Source organism: Equus caballus, chromosome 3 (genome assembly GCF_041296265.1).
Source record: "Equus caballus isolate H_3958 breed thoroughbred chromosome 3, TB-T2T, whole genome shotgun sequence".
Classification (NCBI taxonomy): Eukaryota; Metazoa; Chordata; class Mammalia; order Perissodactyla; family Equidae; genus Equus; species Equus caballus.
The window spans coordinates 62,549,544-62,567,268 of NC_091686.1; the positions used below are offsets into that span (position 1 = coordinate 62,549,544).

Sequence of the window (17,725 nt, forward strand, 5' to 3'; positions counted from 1 at the left end):
TACATGTACTTATATATACTTACACATACATATATAATATATACTTATATCATATATAACACTGTATATTATATATAGGTCTATATATACTTATTGTTTATTGAATATTCTTTATTGAATATTATCCTTTATTGACTCATTCTCCAAGGAGAAAGAAAGAAGGGATAGTAAAGGGAGGCACAATTTAGCTCAGTATAAGGAATATCTGCTTAGCAATTAGAATTATTTAGGGAATGTTTTGGTAACTAAAAGTGTTCAAAGAGGACAGCTATATGATGAGATTGAGGATGCCCTTAAATATGTGTTTAAATCCTCTTATATATCTGCTTCTAAATTTTATGCTGTCAAAATTTTTACTATCACCAAGACATTTGACATTTTTGGGTGAAAGACACTAAAAATTGAGTGATTATTTCCAAGTGTCTTTTTAGTATTTTATTAAAATATGCAATGAAGTTAAAAAGAGGTTCTTTTTGGTGTAATACTGAAAACATTTACAATACAACTTTAAGTGTGATGTCTAGTACATTTCTGAATATAGCTTTTTTTTAAATTATGAAATCTAGCAAACTTCCTGACTACAATGTTTGTTTTGGTTATGCACATTTATTGAGATAACTCAAAGAAATTATTTTATTCAAGAATCCTTTAACTACTTTGAAGAAAACATCATTAGACAAAAGGTTAATTGACATATATACTCATAAGTAGAAGTGGAATCTTTAAACTATTCACAAATATGAAACCTTAATTTTCGACTCATAATCTTTATAATGCATAAAGCTAACTTTTGAAAAGCTCCACACAGTATTAAATAGTAGCACTTTATTTGAAAATCTTAAGTCACCATAATTTTAATAACTTTTTGAGTAGTTGCCAGTTTAATTTTCAGTATGTGCAAATTGGAAGTAAATTATTTATTACTTCCAGCAAATGTCTTTCACAATTTTATTTAATTTTTTCGTCTTTTTTAATGGATCATAAAATGGCAATCTTTTACTGGATATGCATAAAGTCAGTAGCAAATGAATACTTTGCAGTAGGTTACTGTGGATTGAAATGTCAATCATATTTCATGGACTATGAAATTTCTCAGATCGGAGTAGCTCTGACATATGGCACTGAGCTATTCTCCTATTTTGGAACTGTCATACATCTTTCAACATTAAATAATAGCAGTGTGACCATTAGGACTTACTGAATTTTATTTACTTCATTATATGACACAATACTATTTAACAATTTCTCATGTGGAATGAATTTAGTTTTATCACTGTTAATCAAGTACCAAGTGACATTAAAATGCACTTCAAACATCCTTTTGTTATGTTATATTGTTTAGGTTTCTTCTATCCTTCTACTTTGGAAAAAATTTTCGAAGGATGGAGCAAAGAGTATTTTAAGATATTTATAAGCAATTCTAAACAATGTAGAACCAATTTATAGAAAAGGAAATTGAAAGAGTTGTCAATTCTCAGCCTCATCTTCCCTGACTGCCCTGCACGATCTGCACTATGGGCCAGTCTTGTCTCAGAAGGTCCTTGTCTTTCATGACTTCATATTCTCACCTCCCTGGCTGTTTCTTTTCAGAGGTCACCTCAGGCTCCTCTTCTTCCTACAGTCCCTTAACTCGATTTTCATCATGGTTGGATTTCTGACTCATGAACACATCTTCTTTAAGGCTTTCTTTTCTTGCTGATGAGCTTCAAATCCCCGGACAAGATCTTTTCTTTAGCTCTAAACACACTATCCAAATGTCTACTAACTCACTAGGATTTCCCATAGGAACCTTAAACTGGAAGTTCCCAAATTAAACTCATGTACTTCTGTTCAAACCTGCTTCTTCGATGTTTCCCATGTAAGATTACCCACCTATCTGTGCAAGACAGAAACTTTGAAGTCATCTTTAACTCTTCCTTCTCTCTCACCTCCTACATCCAATAAATGTCCAAGTCCTTTTTATTCTAATTCCTTAATATCTCTCAATTTTCATTTTCACACTACTCTCATTGTCACTATTTAATTCAATTCTACTTTGGTTCTTATTTGAAAGACACTAAGACATTCTTGACTGGTCTTTCTACTGTAGACACTTACTGTTCCAACCCATGTTCTACACTATAAGAAGGGTGGTATCTGTAAAACACATTTCTGATCATGTTTCTACCTAGCTTAAAAACTCTTAAGATTAATTCCAGATATCTAAAGACGGCATCCTGGGTTCCTCACGATCCTTTCCCCACTCTCTTTTTTAGCCTCAAGCCATATATTTCTTACTTTCACACTCTGTGTTGCTGCTGTATTGAATGGTTTTAGTTCCTTGACTGTTCTGTGCCTATCTTTCCTTTCAGCCTGTCAAATAGTGCTCCATCTTCTTGGATCCCTTTCTAATCGCTTTTCCTAACTCCTGGTCATTCTTTAGGATTCATCTTAGAGCTGACTTCCTGTAGGAAACTTTTGTTGATGGCCCCATGGCAAGGCTGAGTCAGTTGTGTCTCCCACATGGTCCTCTAGTACTCCTGTGCTTATACCTATTTTAGTTAATATCACACTCTATTGTAGCTGTTTGTTTATGTAGCTTCCTTTCAATTATATTGTAATGCTTTGTTTTATTTGTTATTGCAGCCCTGTTAACAAGCACAGCCTAGCTTGGCCTCTTGTAGGCAATTTATAAATATTTGTTTAATTAACTAGCGATAGAATGATTGACTGATTGAGTGAACCTATTGGCAAACATTCATAAATCAATTTGGGGTGCAGTTTTAGGTTTTAGGTTTAAGCACACAGCTCAACATAGCTATAATGTTGGGTTTCATCAAGATAATATTTTGTAACAGGAAGGAAATAGCATTGAAAAAATTTTTTACACAAACTTGCCTGATATTAAATACTAGGCATTTTTGGAACAATTTAGTTCTCTATATTCTTAAATGGCAGTAAGTAGAATACAAATTCTTTAAATTAAATAAAGTGTTAGGTAATTATGTCATTGCTGCTATACATTTGTCTGTACTATCTCTGTTATTTTTTTACTTGGCTCTAAAAGGTTTATATAAAAGTATCTTGATATTCTGAATAATCTGTTAGACAGATAGGTGCTACAACAATTTATAGAGTACCTGCTATGTTTCAGGCACTGTAGGATGTTTATACATTATTTTATCAAGTTCTCCTCCCCAAAACAACTCTGAAATAGGTACAGTTATCCTCACTTTACAGATTGAGGAATGCAAGATTGAGATTGTAGTGACCAGGTCAAACCCAAAACTCTTAATTCCCCAACATATGGGCTGAATCTATCTCCTTTTTCGATTTTATTTGATTCTTGGGACAAATAAACATGGACTGTCCCCTCATCTCTCACTTATGTGTAGAATTCAGTAAAAATAACATGGCTTTAATACATTTTTGTCCATAATAAAGTCTCTATAACTGAGGGTATGGGTTCAACTGTCATAAATATACTAACCAGAAGTAGAAATTATATAGCAATAGGAAAGAGAAATCCATAGAAACTAGCAGAAGTGACATAAAATATGACAGGAATGATTAAATACATCTACTGAAATCTTGGGGCAAAGAAAAAGAAAGTTATTTGAGTTTGGGTTACAGGGTGATATGACTTTATCAATCTGTATGCCAGCAAGGGAGTGGCATAGCTTTGGACAAAGGTATCAGCTCATAAAAGTGCCAATATTGTATCAATAATTACCAAAAGTATTTTTCTAAAGAAACAACACAATTTAAAAGAAGTAACTTTTAGAGTGTGTTTTTCATGTTTGCAACACTTCTGAAAAATTTTCCCAGCACAAATAAATATCTTAGCATATAGCGAATGCCATTATAGCTAACCATGAGAAATATGTGAATATAGTAAAAAGCTAGAGGAGTGATACTAAGTTCTTGCCAATGAAAGACATTTAAATATAAGACCCTAAAATATTTATTGAGGATTAAGGTAGGATGCAATAGAAGTGAAATCACTTTGACTACAGAGTCAGAGAAGTACAACATCTGGGCAAGTTACCCTTGTAGGCTTCAGTTTCCTTATTTGGAAAGCGGAGATAATGCTACTGCCTATCTCAGTGGGTTGTTGTGAGAATTAAATAAGATGAGTGTTATGTGTCTGGCTCCGAGTAAGGAATCGATAAATGCCATCAATATTAGTACAGCAGTTGATGGTAATGTTTTGATTGACTACTGTGCTCTCAGGAAGGTGAAGATTATATTGTTTCAATTGAGTCCATGTTCCAAAAGAATCATCAGGTGGCTTTCCATGACTGGAAACTTAACTCAGTTTTATTTGACATCAGCCACATTACACTCCACTGAGATTTTGGGGATAATATGCAGTTATTTTGGTTGCCTACAAGATCTCATCAGCACGCATTTCTACTGTAGGAGAGTGAACTTTGTTGTAAAATGTGTCTTCTCTTCTTATTCCATGTGAATAAGCATTAAAAGTTTTGAATGTTTCCTTCATTAAGTAGAGAACTGGTTTATTTCTGGTGAATTCTTAGTCCCAGATTATAAACAGCTTTGGTCAATATCTACTGATCCCTTAAAAGTCGAATCAATAAGATTTCCTGCAGCAATCCTACATTATTATGAATCAAATAATCTTCCCCCAAACTAAAACCATGCCTACTATGTCATATGCTTTCTGGTACATGCTTTGAAGTAGAGGAATTAGGAACTAGGAAAGATTTTTTTTGGATTCAGCTATGCTTAGTCTTCAAAACAAAACACAACAAGGCACTCAGTTTTGCAGAATAAGCAATTAGGTTTAAATTTGCTTTCTGAAATAAGCTACTTGGCATTCTGTGTTGGAATAGTTCAGAAGTTCAGTTACATTGATATAAACACCCAAAGTTCTCATTTTTTTATGGATTTAGCTAAACTTCTTTTTTTGTAAACAAAATGTTTTGAAGGGAATATTTTACAATCTTTGGTATTGGGAAATATTTTTAATAGGACTATTCCTGAATTTTGAAGAAGAGTTTAGCTAGAAGTTTGCTGGTAGTATCTTTCCTGGTGGCTCTATTTCTGTTCAAATCTAACCTAAATATCCTTCTGAGAAAAGAAACACATTAAGGACTTTCATTTCATCAAGCCTCTGTGGTATGATGGAAAGGGTTCAAAATTTGTTAGAATCCTAACTTTACCACTTTGGGCAAGGTAATTAACATTCTGGGCCTTAGGTACCTGATCTGTAAAACTGTGAAACTACTTACTTTAAGGGTTATTGTAAGGATTAAGTGAGATAATGTCCATAAAATGCCTAGGACAGCACCTGGCACATAGCAGGGACTAAGTATTTCCCATCTCTCCTCTCTGGCCTCATTATTGTAAATTTTACCAGTGGCTTGAGATTGCTTCTGTTTTAAAATCCCACGTCTCCATAACTAATAATATTTGGCATTCAATTCACGGCATGAAGAAGAAATCTTTTAAATATAACAAAATTCTACTAATTCAGAGTATTTAAGGCAAAATTTTTGGATATTAATTCCAGGACTTTAGAATATTTTATGAGAATTGGAGCATGGTATCATATAGAAGTCAGATCAACAAACTGTTACTTCCTACTTTTGCTTTAATGAATGGATAGCTTTGATTTGTTGGCATGCTGATTATTATATGATAATATACTTTGTAAATTCTTTTGAAAAAGAGCTATTTCCTTAATACTTTAAAATCTCTTTGTCATTTTTTCCCATTGATATCTTGTTAGAGCTGTTAAAAAAAAATTACCGACTGCTGGCTGACTGATCCTAAATAATAAATTACTAGAAACTGAATAATTGTTTTATAATTTGAAATCGTCTTTTCAAAATGTAAGCTGTATTTTAACTGATATTTCTTAGCCATGAACAAAAATTACCCTCTCTTTTTTCTACCTTTCCCAGGACATTTTAATATCATGGGATATTAAGTATATTAAATATATTAAATATATCCTGGGATCAGTTACAACAAATACCTACAAATAAATCATTCGTTCTTTTCCTTTAGTTTTTCTGTCTTTCATTATCACTTTCTCTATATTTTTTCTGTGAATGGTTTATTGTTTCCAATTTTATATTCTTAAACAATGATCTTGTGATGATGGTAATGTCTAGAGACAGGGAAAATAAGCTAAATGGGATCTAAGGATTTTTTTCCCCCTTTTTGGGTTTTTGTGAAACTGAAACAACCTAACCATTTCTCTAGATTAAGGATTTTTTTTTTTCTAATTTATTTAAACTAAAACAACAACAACAAGAATTTCCCAATGTTTCTATTTACCTTAATGCTTCTTTTAGAAACAATTAGATCACTTAAGGAATTTGCCTCTGGCTACTGAGTAAGGACTGGAATTCAGGAAAAAGCTAGGATAACTGATCAAAAGCTTTGACTTTTTAAGTAGATTTCTAGTTGGTTTTGAATTATGTAAGGAAATAAAAATCTCCCACAATACTCTAGTTTTTATTTTTAATGATTGTTTCTTCATTTTCTTTCAGAACTCTTGATGTATCAGTGAGCTTTAACGGAGGAAAATCTGTCATCTCGAGTTCATTGATAGTCACAGCCACAGAATGCGTAAGTTTGCATAACGTTATCTTTTAAAAATAATTCTATCCAGAAATAGTTTATGGAACCTCAGTGTTGTTGCATACTACAATAAAGAAGGTATAAACAATCACACTGAGACCATTACAAGGAAAGATTTGTATAAAATTTATTTTAGGTTGTTTTGTTTTTTCCTTACCCTCCTTTAAAAGGAATTTTAAGATAGTATATATCTTATTTTGATATTTATAAAATTCAAAAGTCATATTTAAGATCAAAATAAGGTAGAGGAATGATTTCCAAATGAAGCGTTTTTTTCTTAAAACATTTTTCTTAAACCATTAAACATGTAAATAGAATTTTTTTTTTCTGTTATGAAGGCTGCATTATAGTATCTAAGACATTTATCATAGTTTTGAAATTATTAGTGCATCTTAATGAGTGAGCTTATTAATTTGTCCATTTTACTGTCCGTGTTTTCTCATAAGAGTATGGAATTTGATTTTTATAGCTTGATAATATCTTAGTTTGAAACTATATTTTACTTGAGATGATTGATTTGCATTACCTAAGATGCAATATTTTGAAATATAAATTCCATTGATAAGATAGCATTTTCCTTATTTTGGAGGGTTTATGGAAAGTTATGATATTGGATTGTTGAGCATGAAAACAGAAAGAAATAAAAGAGACTGATCACATGGCTATTTTTTTATGAGTATATTTTCTTTGTAAAAAATGTATAAATCAAAGCAAGAATAAAAATTCCTGTCCTTCAAAAGACCAAAATCCCAAACCTAAACATTTTCTTACGTCTTATGTTTTCATGGTTTTATATTTTGATCTTTTAATTTGAAAGACGTCCTTCCTTCAGAAGACAAAATAAAACAACTCACTATTATCTGTATAGAGACAGTTCTGTTTCTCATTGTAGGCAAACGTTCCAGGTTAAAAAGCAGCCATAGGGACCCTTGGGTGACTATTGAATTCCCTGGATAACTGTTTATCAACATCTTGTGTTTCTATTTTGAAAATAGCTAGTTTTTTCTTTTCCTTTTCCTCTGTAATTAATGTTGCAATTTGTAGTCTTGTGGATGTTGCAATTTGTAGGTTTGGTCCCTCAGGATGTGGTTGAGATTACAAACATTTGTGGTATATAGTTTCTCAGTGTTTAGCTACTGAGATGGCATTCTTTCTCCATCCTTCTTCCTATTCTTCACCTCCAGCTGTCTTTTTTCACCTCTCTTCTACGCAAGCAGGAAACCAAGTCTTTGTCTGTATCCTATAACCATGCATAATTTCATTGTGCAGGGATGCTGACGTTAAATGACTCATCTGGAGTTTACAGGTTGTGTGCTTTAAGGAAGTCTTCCTAGGTCTTGCTAGTTCTCAGAAGAGCATAATAGGACTCAAGGTGATTTAAGAGTCAAGTGACTTCAGAAAAAGGGACATTGGTTATGTCAGAAATGGACGGAGAGTGAAGGGGCAAGTTGTAGTTTTAAATAAGGGGTCACAGCAGTTTTCATTGAGAAGAGATTTGAGCAAAGAATTGAGGAAGGTGAGGGAGTGAGCCTTGAAGACCACCCAAGGGAGGAGTGTTTCATGCAGAAGGAGGGGCTAGAAGAAAGCCTAAGATGGGACTGTATCTGACAAGTTTAAAGAAGAGCAGGTGGCCAGTGTGTGGGAACAGAGGTAGCTGTGGGGAGTAGGAGTCTCAAGATGAGTAGGAGGGGGTGGAGAAAGGGGGACTGATCATGTAGGGTTTTGTAAGTCATTGTAAGGACTTGAAGTTTTCTTCTGAGTGAAACAGGGTGACATGTTTTAAAAAAATCATTCTGGCTGATGTGTAAAAATAGACTTTGCAGGTAGGGGCCAAAGTGGAAACATGGAGATCAATTGTGTGGCTGTTTCAGAATCTAAGAGAGGGAACGGTGCCTGCACTAGGGAGATGGCAATGGAGATGTGGTTGGATTTGAATATACTTTAAAGGTGGAGTCCATGGGATGCCGAGACAGTGGGTGTGGCATTAGATATGGGTGTGAGAGGAAAATGTAAAGAATAGTTCCCAGCTTTTTCACCTGAGTAAGTAGAAGGATGAGTTGTCATCAGGTAGAGCAGTTTCTGGAAGAAGATGAGCAGTTCTGTTTTGGAAATGTTGAGTGAAAGATGTCCATTTTGTCATCTCAGTGGAAATGTCAGAAAGGCAGTTGAATATACAATCTGGAGTTCCAGAAAGAGGTCTGGGTTGGAGGTACACATTTGGGAGCTAATGTATGGAATGAAGTAGTCAACCAAATTCCACATGATTTTTACTGGAAAAAAAAAAAAAGTAGCTTTCAGGAAGTAGAGCAAGAAGGGAAAGAGTACCAGTATTTATAGAGGAACCAAGATAAACTGGGTCTTGGAAGGAGAGTAGGACTTAGGAAAGGAGAGAGGAGGGAAAAGCACTTTACAGATAAATAGCAAACAGAAATTGAGAGTAGATGTATTTGGTTGGAGTGAAAATAATGGAAGGAAAGCTTGGAAATAGGAAATTGAGACCAGATTATCAATTGCCTAAAAAACAAACAAACAGAGTTTAGAGTTCATCCTGCAGGTCTGTAGTTCCTAAACTCCAGTAAACAGAGATGTCAGTGTTGAAATGAAAGAAAGGAGAGAAAATCTCCCACATCCATAAGTCCCAAGGGCCAGACTGTGGGTCTCTCCTTGCTCCTGTGGTGCGAAAGCAGAGTATAAGCTCGGGCGGCCCAAGTCATGGCAGACAGGCATCTAGAAAATGTCTTCCCCTTTTTGAGTATTAGCTGAAAGGAGTGCAGCTGAAACGGTAACAAAAGGAGGCATTGTGCTTCCAGAAAAAAATCTCAAGAAAAAGTATTGCAATCGACAGTAGTAGCTGTTGACTTGAGCTCTAATGGCAAGGGTGGAGAGATTCAACCAGTAAGCATGTACGTTAGAGATAAAATTTTCCCAGAATATGGAGGCATCAAAGTAGCTCTGGATGACAAGGATTATTTCTTCTTTAGAGGTGGTGACATTCTTGGAAAGTATGTAGACTGAACTAAGTCACTCTTGAAATGGCATCATGTGAAACTGTCCATTCTACTGAAGTTCTGAAATCTTTCATCCTGTAAATAATTTCCATGTCTATCTTTTATAGTAAACTAATGATATCCAAACTAAGAAAAACAAAGGAAAGGAAGTGGATTACATTTTTCATAATGCTAGATTTATTCAACTTGAAAGAATGCTTTTATTCTAAAATTGTTCTTTCTGCCATTTTAATTTTAAAATATCTTTTGATGGAGGAAAGAGTAACTATAATAACTCATTCAGTCCTTCCTTCCTTCTTTCGTTTTTTTTCCCCTCTCCCTTCCTCCTTTTCCTTTCCTTTTCTCCTTCCCTCTGTGATAAAGAAAAATTGCACTGGACAAAGTTAAACAGGTAAGGAAGACTTTTCAAGACTGTTATAGTAGGGGAGAGAGACAACTCAACTGTGCTGAGACCAAGGGCCGGAGAGTTTTCAAGAGCTGAGGTGGAGGGAATGGCAGGCACTTCTATCTGCAAATTGGCCTTATGTGAAGGAAAAGAAATCTCTCTCCTCTCTTCCCGACAGAAGGTGGTGTTACAACTTGGGGCAAGGCACCAGCAAAGTTGGGCTCCTACCCTCCCACAGAGACTAGGAGTAGGGGTGCCACCTTCTTCGATGACCACATTTCAAAGGGATGGCTCTCAGGTGGACAAAGACATTCCCCCTGGAAGCTGTAAAACTGGAAAGAGACTTTAGAGGAGATTTATTTACATTTCAAAGAGGCAAAGAAGGATTTTGCAGTTATAAGTTTTCTAAAGTAGATTCTCCAAAAAGAGAAGTCAGGAAGAAACTGTTTAAAGTTTAATCAAACTGAGGGAAAATGTAAGGCCTTCTTGGTCAATAGAATAAGTGGAGTGAAAAAGAGAAGAAATAGCTCAAGAAATGGGAAAGCCAGGACATTTACCATATTAAAAAGCCAAAGGAAGATAGAATTCCAACATGAAAAGAAGGCAGCATTAGGTGCCTCAGAGAAGTGAAGCAGAAAAGGTCAGAGGTCACAGTGACTTTGATGTTTCAGCCCAGGTTGATGATTTGTAGTCTTCTGTGTGAATTTTATTATTCCACTAATAAGTATAGAATAATAAATACTATAATCCACTTTATCATATTGATAATAATCATAGGATAATTCTTTCTTTCTCATTAAATTTACTAATTATTTTGTATTCAAACTCAAATAGCTAGTGTATAGTAGTAATATTACTATTTTATAGATATGAAAAGTGAGACTGGAGCTGATGAGATGTACCTGCTGATGTGTTCATTAAATATCTATTCAAAATAGAAGAGGACAGTGGGTAATATTGTGATACATACCCAGGCATTGTATTTAAGTGATATCCAGTCTCTCAGGCATATTTGGATGTGATACTTAGGGGAGATGCAGTTAGTAATATTACTCATTATAGGAGAATGCTTTTGGCTTTCATAGGTATTTGAAAGCCGCACAAAATAAAACACTATTATTTAGCAATTGATTAATCCTTGTGGAAATCTCACAAATAAAGAAGCCCTTCTCTGTGCTCTGAGCACATCCAGGCTCAGGCCTGATAAGGCACTTATGTCACTGGGCTGTAATTTCCTGTTTACTTCTGGGCCTCTCTCAGCTGTCTTGAGACGTTGATGGCAGGGCCTGACCTTGCTCACTGCGTCCCTCCCAGTGCTTGGTGCTTACACAGGGCAGGTGCTCCAAAATCATTTGTTAGACGAATGAATGAAAGTAGTTGTATATCCAGTTTAAAAGTGGGGAGACTAAGGTTTAGATTTAAGAGATTTAAGATTAGAGTGTGAGGAGGGTTTATCTTCAGGCAGTGCCTTGTCTTCGTCTATCTCAAGATCTAAATGTGCCTGTGCAAAATATGGTGAAGGAGGTCTTTTGTTCCCTCTTGGAACCACTGCTCTTCTTCTGACTCTTTTCGAATAATAATACCAAGAACATGTTTTCTGAGCACGAGTTAAGTGCCAGACACTGTGCTAAGCACGATACGTGTGCTAAGCACTTTATGCCTTCGTGTAATACTCGCAGCTCAAGAGGAGGCTATTACTATTACCTTAATTTTACAGATGAGAAGACTGAGGAACAGAGAGCCACCTCCAATCTTCAGTGCACATTTATGCAAACACGTTAGTAGGTGCTTCTTCTTTTAGGTGGACCCAACCCTTGGCAGGGTCCGTGGCTTGATGAGCAGAATAATTGCTGACTTCAGACCTCATTGCCCCTGAGAGAGGGGGAACTTGGAGCCTGGAGGCTATGGAGGTTAAATTACTTGCTCAGTTTCACAGTCAAGGAAATGCTAGAATTGAGACTTGAACCCGCCTGTCTTCCCCCCAGCCTGAAGACTTGTACAATCTCCTATTTGTAACAAGGTCTTAATCACCTTATAAGGGTTGGCAGATTTTTTCTATAAAAGGTGAGATAGTAAATATTTCAGGCTTTGGGGGCTATACATTTCTGTCACAACTTCATGCTTAACTCTGCCATTGTAGTGCAAAAGGAGCTATATACCTTATGTAAACAAATGGGTGTGGCTATGTTCAACAAAAGTATGTACACTAAAATTTGAATTTCACGTAACATTTTTCTTTTCATTTTTTCAGCTATATAATAATGTAAAAAATAAAAAATTCTTAGCTTGCCAGGGGTCTTATGAAATAGATGAGTTAATTTGGTTTTTGGCCCATAGTTTGCCAATTCCTGATATGAGATATTCCAAAAGAATCCAGTAAATGAAATCATCACCTATTCCATGACTATTTTTTCTTTCCTTAACTCTAAGTTCATGGAAACAAAACTGTGGAGACCTAGTTCCCCTTTTCTGTGTCTGTTTTATTCTAAGGCGGTTGCTGTGATTAATTATCTCCTAGGTAGATTTCAACATGTTTTTCATGTAGTTTTGAAATTTTTGACTGATTCCTCTTGCCCATAATTGTTTTGCAAGTGCAGTGACTCTGATTTGCTATTATACTTCTATGATTCTCTTAGCTAGACTTTCACTTATATTTGGCAGAGTAAAGGTTTTGATTATATATTATAACTTGCTTTAAATGAAGAAAAGAAAATTAAATGCAGACAAAGTTCAAAAATTAATTGTCCAGGATGACTAGAAAATATATTCCTTCTACCCTAACATCAAGCTCAAGGTTCTGGTATGCCCCTAGTTAATCCTTAAAAGAATTTTGGCTTCACGGCCTTGACCAGCATCTGGGATCTAAGTCTTCAACTAGACTCCTCAGTTAACTTGTCTTCATGGACATTTGAAAATGCTGCTTGTTCAGAACTATGGGTAGGAAGAATTCATCTAACAAATGGCCAGTTGAAAGGTCATCCAATAAATGGGCATTAATCCAATGACCAATTCTCTGAAATAAAGAGAATTTTGGCTTTTCAGAAGTTTGTATTTCATGCCTTTTCTTAGTTTCTTCAGGTGCTAACAAGTCTCCTCAAACTCTGTGCTCCAGCCAAAGTTGTCTTTTTCTTGTTCTTACAAGAAGCCACTAATTCTGCCCCAACTCCCTCCCCAGGCTTTCTTAAACTTCCTCAAGGAGGTCGTCTCAGAACCTTAGTCCAAGTTAGTTCCCACTTTGACATGTTTCTGTTGTTCTCTCGTTCCATACTCCTCATATTTGTAATTATTTGTTCAAGGTTTGTCTCTCCAACTACCCATGGGCTTCATGAAGACTTGTCCAACATTATAAGTTTGGCACCTGTTTAACTGCCTAGTATTTAAAGAGAGGCATGCATAAGCAGAAGTGAGAAGTTTTTAGTTTCCGCCTATGATACTGATCTATGTGTAATCATATCTAGTTTCATCTGACTCTTAAGTCTGCAGTGTGCAGCATGGTATCTGCTCATAGGACTGAAGTCTATGTGTTTGACCTTTCCTTAATTTGTTTATAAGTTATGTGAACAATGAAATTATTTACTTTTCATGTCTGAAGTCTTTCATGTTCTGATAATGGCCCTGGCAAATCAAAACAAAGGAACTGGGAAAGCCTGGATTTGAATCCAGTTAACCAAGTGAATGTCTGGGACCAGGGCGTCCAGGGCTACATCTTGTACATTTATGGCAAGGTTGAGTTGCATTAAATTCTTTGCTTCTTCTGACCTGTTTTCCATCATGCTTAGCTTAAATCTGAGAAAGATTAGATCCGTAGGTCTTTAGAAAATGTGTATTTTCATTTTAATTTTATTGTAGACAAATCTTTGGAATCAGTTAAGATGAAAATATTTTCATACTAAATGTATATTTGCATCTGGAAGTGCATAGTGTTGTGTCAATGTTCCTAAAAGAGGGATTTTCTGAGGGAAAATCAAGAATTTTAACTGCCTATAACAGCCAGCCCATCTACTTTATATTATATCAGTATGATTTGCCAGATTTCCTGCTCATGACACATTCGTAGAAAGAAAAAACTAACCACTCAGTTTTTAGTAGATTCATACCCTCTAGTTGCATATGCTTATTTCTGAACACAAGGTTTGAATTCTAAGAAAAGGGGAAAACAAATGTTCATAGAACCCTTTTGCAAGTTGTATAGCACAGCCAAATGGTGAACCATTTCCATGAGTGCTGTGGCTAGATCCTCATGTGGAAAGGTCTGGTGGGGAATGTTTTATTCACTTTGTACATGAACAGTCACAGATTGGGGGTATCTTATATATGGCCTGATATTTGAAGGTGGGATCATGAATTTATACATTTGACAACATTTCTTTCATAGACTGGCACAGTTTTCTATGTATGTCTTTGACGTTCTTTTCCTATTATATTCCTGTTTGCCTAGATTTTAGACCTTGGCATGATCAAGACTGTAGAAAGTTGTATGATTTGTTCATGAATGTTTAGAATTCTGTGTAGAAAGATGCATTTTGAGTATTTTCCTAAGAAGCCTGATGTATGCGCTGAATTGTTTTCTTTGGTTCTAAGAACAGAGAACTTAGATATTTGCCTGGAGAATTTCTATGAAGTATTTATCTTCTCTCTGTCTCTGTCTCTGTGTCTGTCAGTCTCTCTGTCCCTCTCTGTCTCATACACACACACACACACACACACACACACACACACACACAGAGAACTATGTGCAAGAAGCTGACTTAGATGTTTAGCATACATCAATAATCAAATGTTGAGCTTACATTTTCATTCTATCAAACTACATCAAGAAGTTGCTAGATAAGTCCACGTCTTTTTATTTCTTACATTTTAAATTAATTCTTTATGGTAAATATCATGTACTAGCATCTTCAAGTGCCTTAAGAATGGATTAATAGTAAATGGTAGAGCGCTATGAAGATAGTGTCTGTGTGAAGTTTTTGTAGTTATTTTCGTTGTCGTCTGAAAGATAAATGAAATGAAATGATCGAGGATTCTAAGTGATGCTTTGGCGGTGTCTGTTTTGGTTAATTTGCAGCCTCAGCTACATAGATAGCTTATATGGTTATTCCCTCTTACATCCAGATGCAAAATTAGAAATCAAGGGCTAGCTTAGTTGTTTATGTGTACTTGATTCTTAATCTTTTCCTGGAAATTTCTGAAATTAATAAATGTTTTATGGTGTATGCTGCTCTGAGAATTATTTTGAAAGTTATTTTTTGGTGGATTTAGTAAAACTGAAAGGCTGCTAGTAATCAATATCTTTGAAAACTGATTTTGTTTTGAGATAGTTTCCAAGCTACTATGTGGTAATCTTTTTCTTTTTTTTCCATTGTGATAATAACAGATTGTATAGGGAAACCATACACATTTCAAGATTTTTCTGATTAGCTAAACCAAGTATATTTTGCTAACACTTCCTTGCTAATAATTTTGAAAACTACCTTCTCTTCTTTTTTCAGTTATTTACAAATAACTATTTGCATAAAGATTATTGTCTCTTTCTGTGCATAGGTCATTATATGTTACACTTCAAATTCCATTATAAAATGTTCTAATTAAATACTACTACCATTGTTGCTTAAACATCAGAAAGTCTGTTAGTTTTGATCAATCCCAACATTTCCCAAAGTAGACTCTAGGGAATCCTAGTTCTGTAGAATATTAAAAATGTTATGAGATGGGCTGGCCCCATGGGCTGGTGGTCACGTTTGGTGCACTCTGTTTCGGTGGCCCGGGTTCAGTTCCTGGATATGGACCTACACCATTCATCAGTGGCCATGCTGTGGCAGCAACCCACATAGAAAATCTGGTTTGACATTATTATGCTTTCTGTATTATTTTCTGGAGTTTCCTTAAAAATACGTATATATTTGGGATTTGGCCATAAGCTTTGCTGACTGCTCTGTTTTTGTCTCCTGCCTCCTCTAGTCAAATGGGATTGCAGCCCTCATTGCTATTTTGGTGTTACTGTTGCTCCTGGCCATCGGTTTGATGTGGTGGTTTTGGCCCCTTTGCTGCAAAGTGGTGAGTAGGAAGGATTTGCAACTCTACTCTTTTTTTTAATGAGTGAGATGTAAAGTAAGACCTGAAATGTGAATCAGTACCACATTGTTCAACAACAGCAAAGTTTCCATTAGCAAAGTGAATTTTAATAGTTTTCATCACTGTAATAAATTCTAGAAAACATGCACGCCAATAAATGTTTATTATAAAACTTCATCTAAAAAACACTTCAAAATCAGATTTGGGGGGCGAGGGAGACGTAAAAGGAATAAAGGGTTTTCCACTCAAGTACAAAAGAATTTCAAGTAAATTGAATGATATTTTCTGCTGGATTCATTGGGAGATGTTGATAACCTACCAGGGGTTTTTTTTTCAGTGCTCATTGAATCTTTCGCTGTTACCTCTTTGAAGGGTCTACTATTTCAGACCATCTCTATTTGCCTCTCAGTAAAGCATTTTAGAAATGTCATGTGCAAAAGTGAGGGTATCTGTTACAGTGAGTGTGAAGTTATGACAGTTGGTTTCAGTTTGTGTCATTTTTCATGTTTGAGCAAAACCTCTGGAAGAACATGGTTTATATTAGTTTTCTATTGCTACTGTAAGCCACATATTTGGTGGCTGAAAGCAACACAAATGTATTGTCTCACAGTTATTTAGTCACAGATCCAAGATGGGTCTCACTGGGCTAAATGAGACTAAAAGGTATTGGCAGGGATACATTCCCCTCTTAACTCTCCAGAGGAGAATCTGTTCCCTTGCCTTGTCCAGCTTCTAGAGGCTACCCACATTCCGTGCCTCGTGGGCCCCTCCCTCCATCTTCAAAGCCAGCAAGCTTGCATCTCTTTGACCACTCTTCTGTAGTCACATCTCCCTCTGACTCTTGAACCTAGCTGGGAAAGGGTCTCCAAGGTTAAGGAACCATGTGATAAGGTTGGACCTTCCTGTGCAATCCAGGGTAATCTCCTATCTCAAGGTCCTTAACTTTATCACATTCGCAAAGTCCTCTTTGCCTGTAAGGCAGTTTATTCATAGGTCTAGGAAATTAGGGTGTGGACATCTTTGTGGGGCCATTAGTCTGCCTATCAACGGGTGGCACGTTGAGTAATAAATTTCAGCACATTTCAAGCAATCCAACTTGGACCGTTCAGGTTTCATAGAAAAGATTGTCCTGAAGAAGAACTCACTCAAAGCATACCTACTACTTATTTTGATAGTATTCCTTTTATTATCAGCACATTGTGGAGAACTTCATATTCTGTGGATCACAGAACAGTGCTTTACATAGTATTTCTAGACTGCCTTTTTCCTCCTCACCTTGGCTGGCTGATTTCAGCCTCCTTGCCACTTCAGGCAGGCCTTTGATTGAGACTCCTGCATTTATTATTAATGATATTTCAGTCTGCTTTCATGAGGCAACTTTACAATCCTTTATCTCCGAGCAGTTGGCCCACGGAGGAGGCACAGAATTAACTCAGACAACAGTAGAGACAAGAAGCATCCTGTCTCTTTGCTGAACTAATCAGTTTCCTGCCACAGCAATTTATGCTCAAACGGTTTCCTGTTACAATCTTGATTATTCTAGATATGGCTATTTCAGGGGGGCTCACATTCTCGAGACTCAAATTAAAAAGCAAAAACGTGACTTAATGTGATCTGTGCTCCTTGGTTTTTTAATTTAAACTCTGCAGTGGTGGATTTCCTTCCT

General features: G+C 35.7%; 1 protein-coding gene and 1 pseudogene across 2 annotated transcripts in view; both read left to right on the top strand.

Moving 5' to 3' along the window:
* ANTXR2 (ANTXR cell adhesion molecule 2) overlaps window positions 1-17,725 on the top strand; it is a 138,781-nt gene that overhangs the window by 45,297 nt on the left and 75,759 nt on the right. For both annotated transcript variants that reach the window (XM_003364684.5, XM_001492585.6), the window contains exons 11-12: window positions 6,504-6,582; window positions 15,946-16,041. In XM_003364684.5, coding sequence (XP_003364732.1) covers window positions 6,504-6,582; window positions 15,946-16,041 — 175 coding nt within the window. The remainder of the gene's footprint in view (window positions 1-6,503; window positions 6,583-15,945; window positions 16,042-17,725) is intronic.
* On the top strand, window positions 8,438-9,742 carry LOC102149560 (10 kDa heat shock protein, mitochondrial pseudogene; annotated as a pseudogene).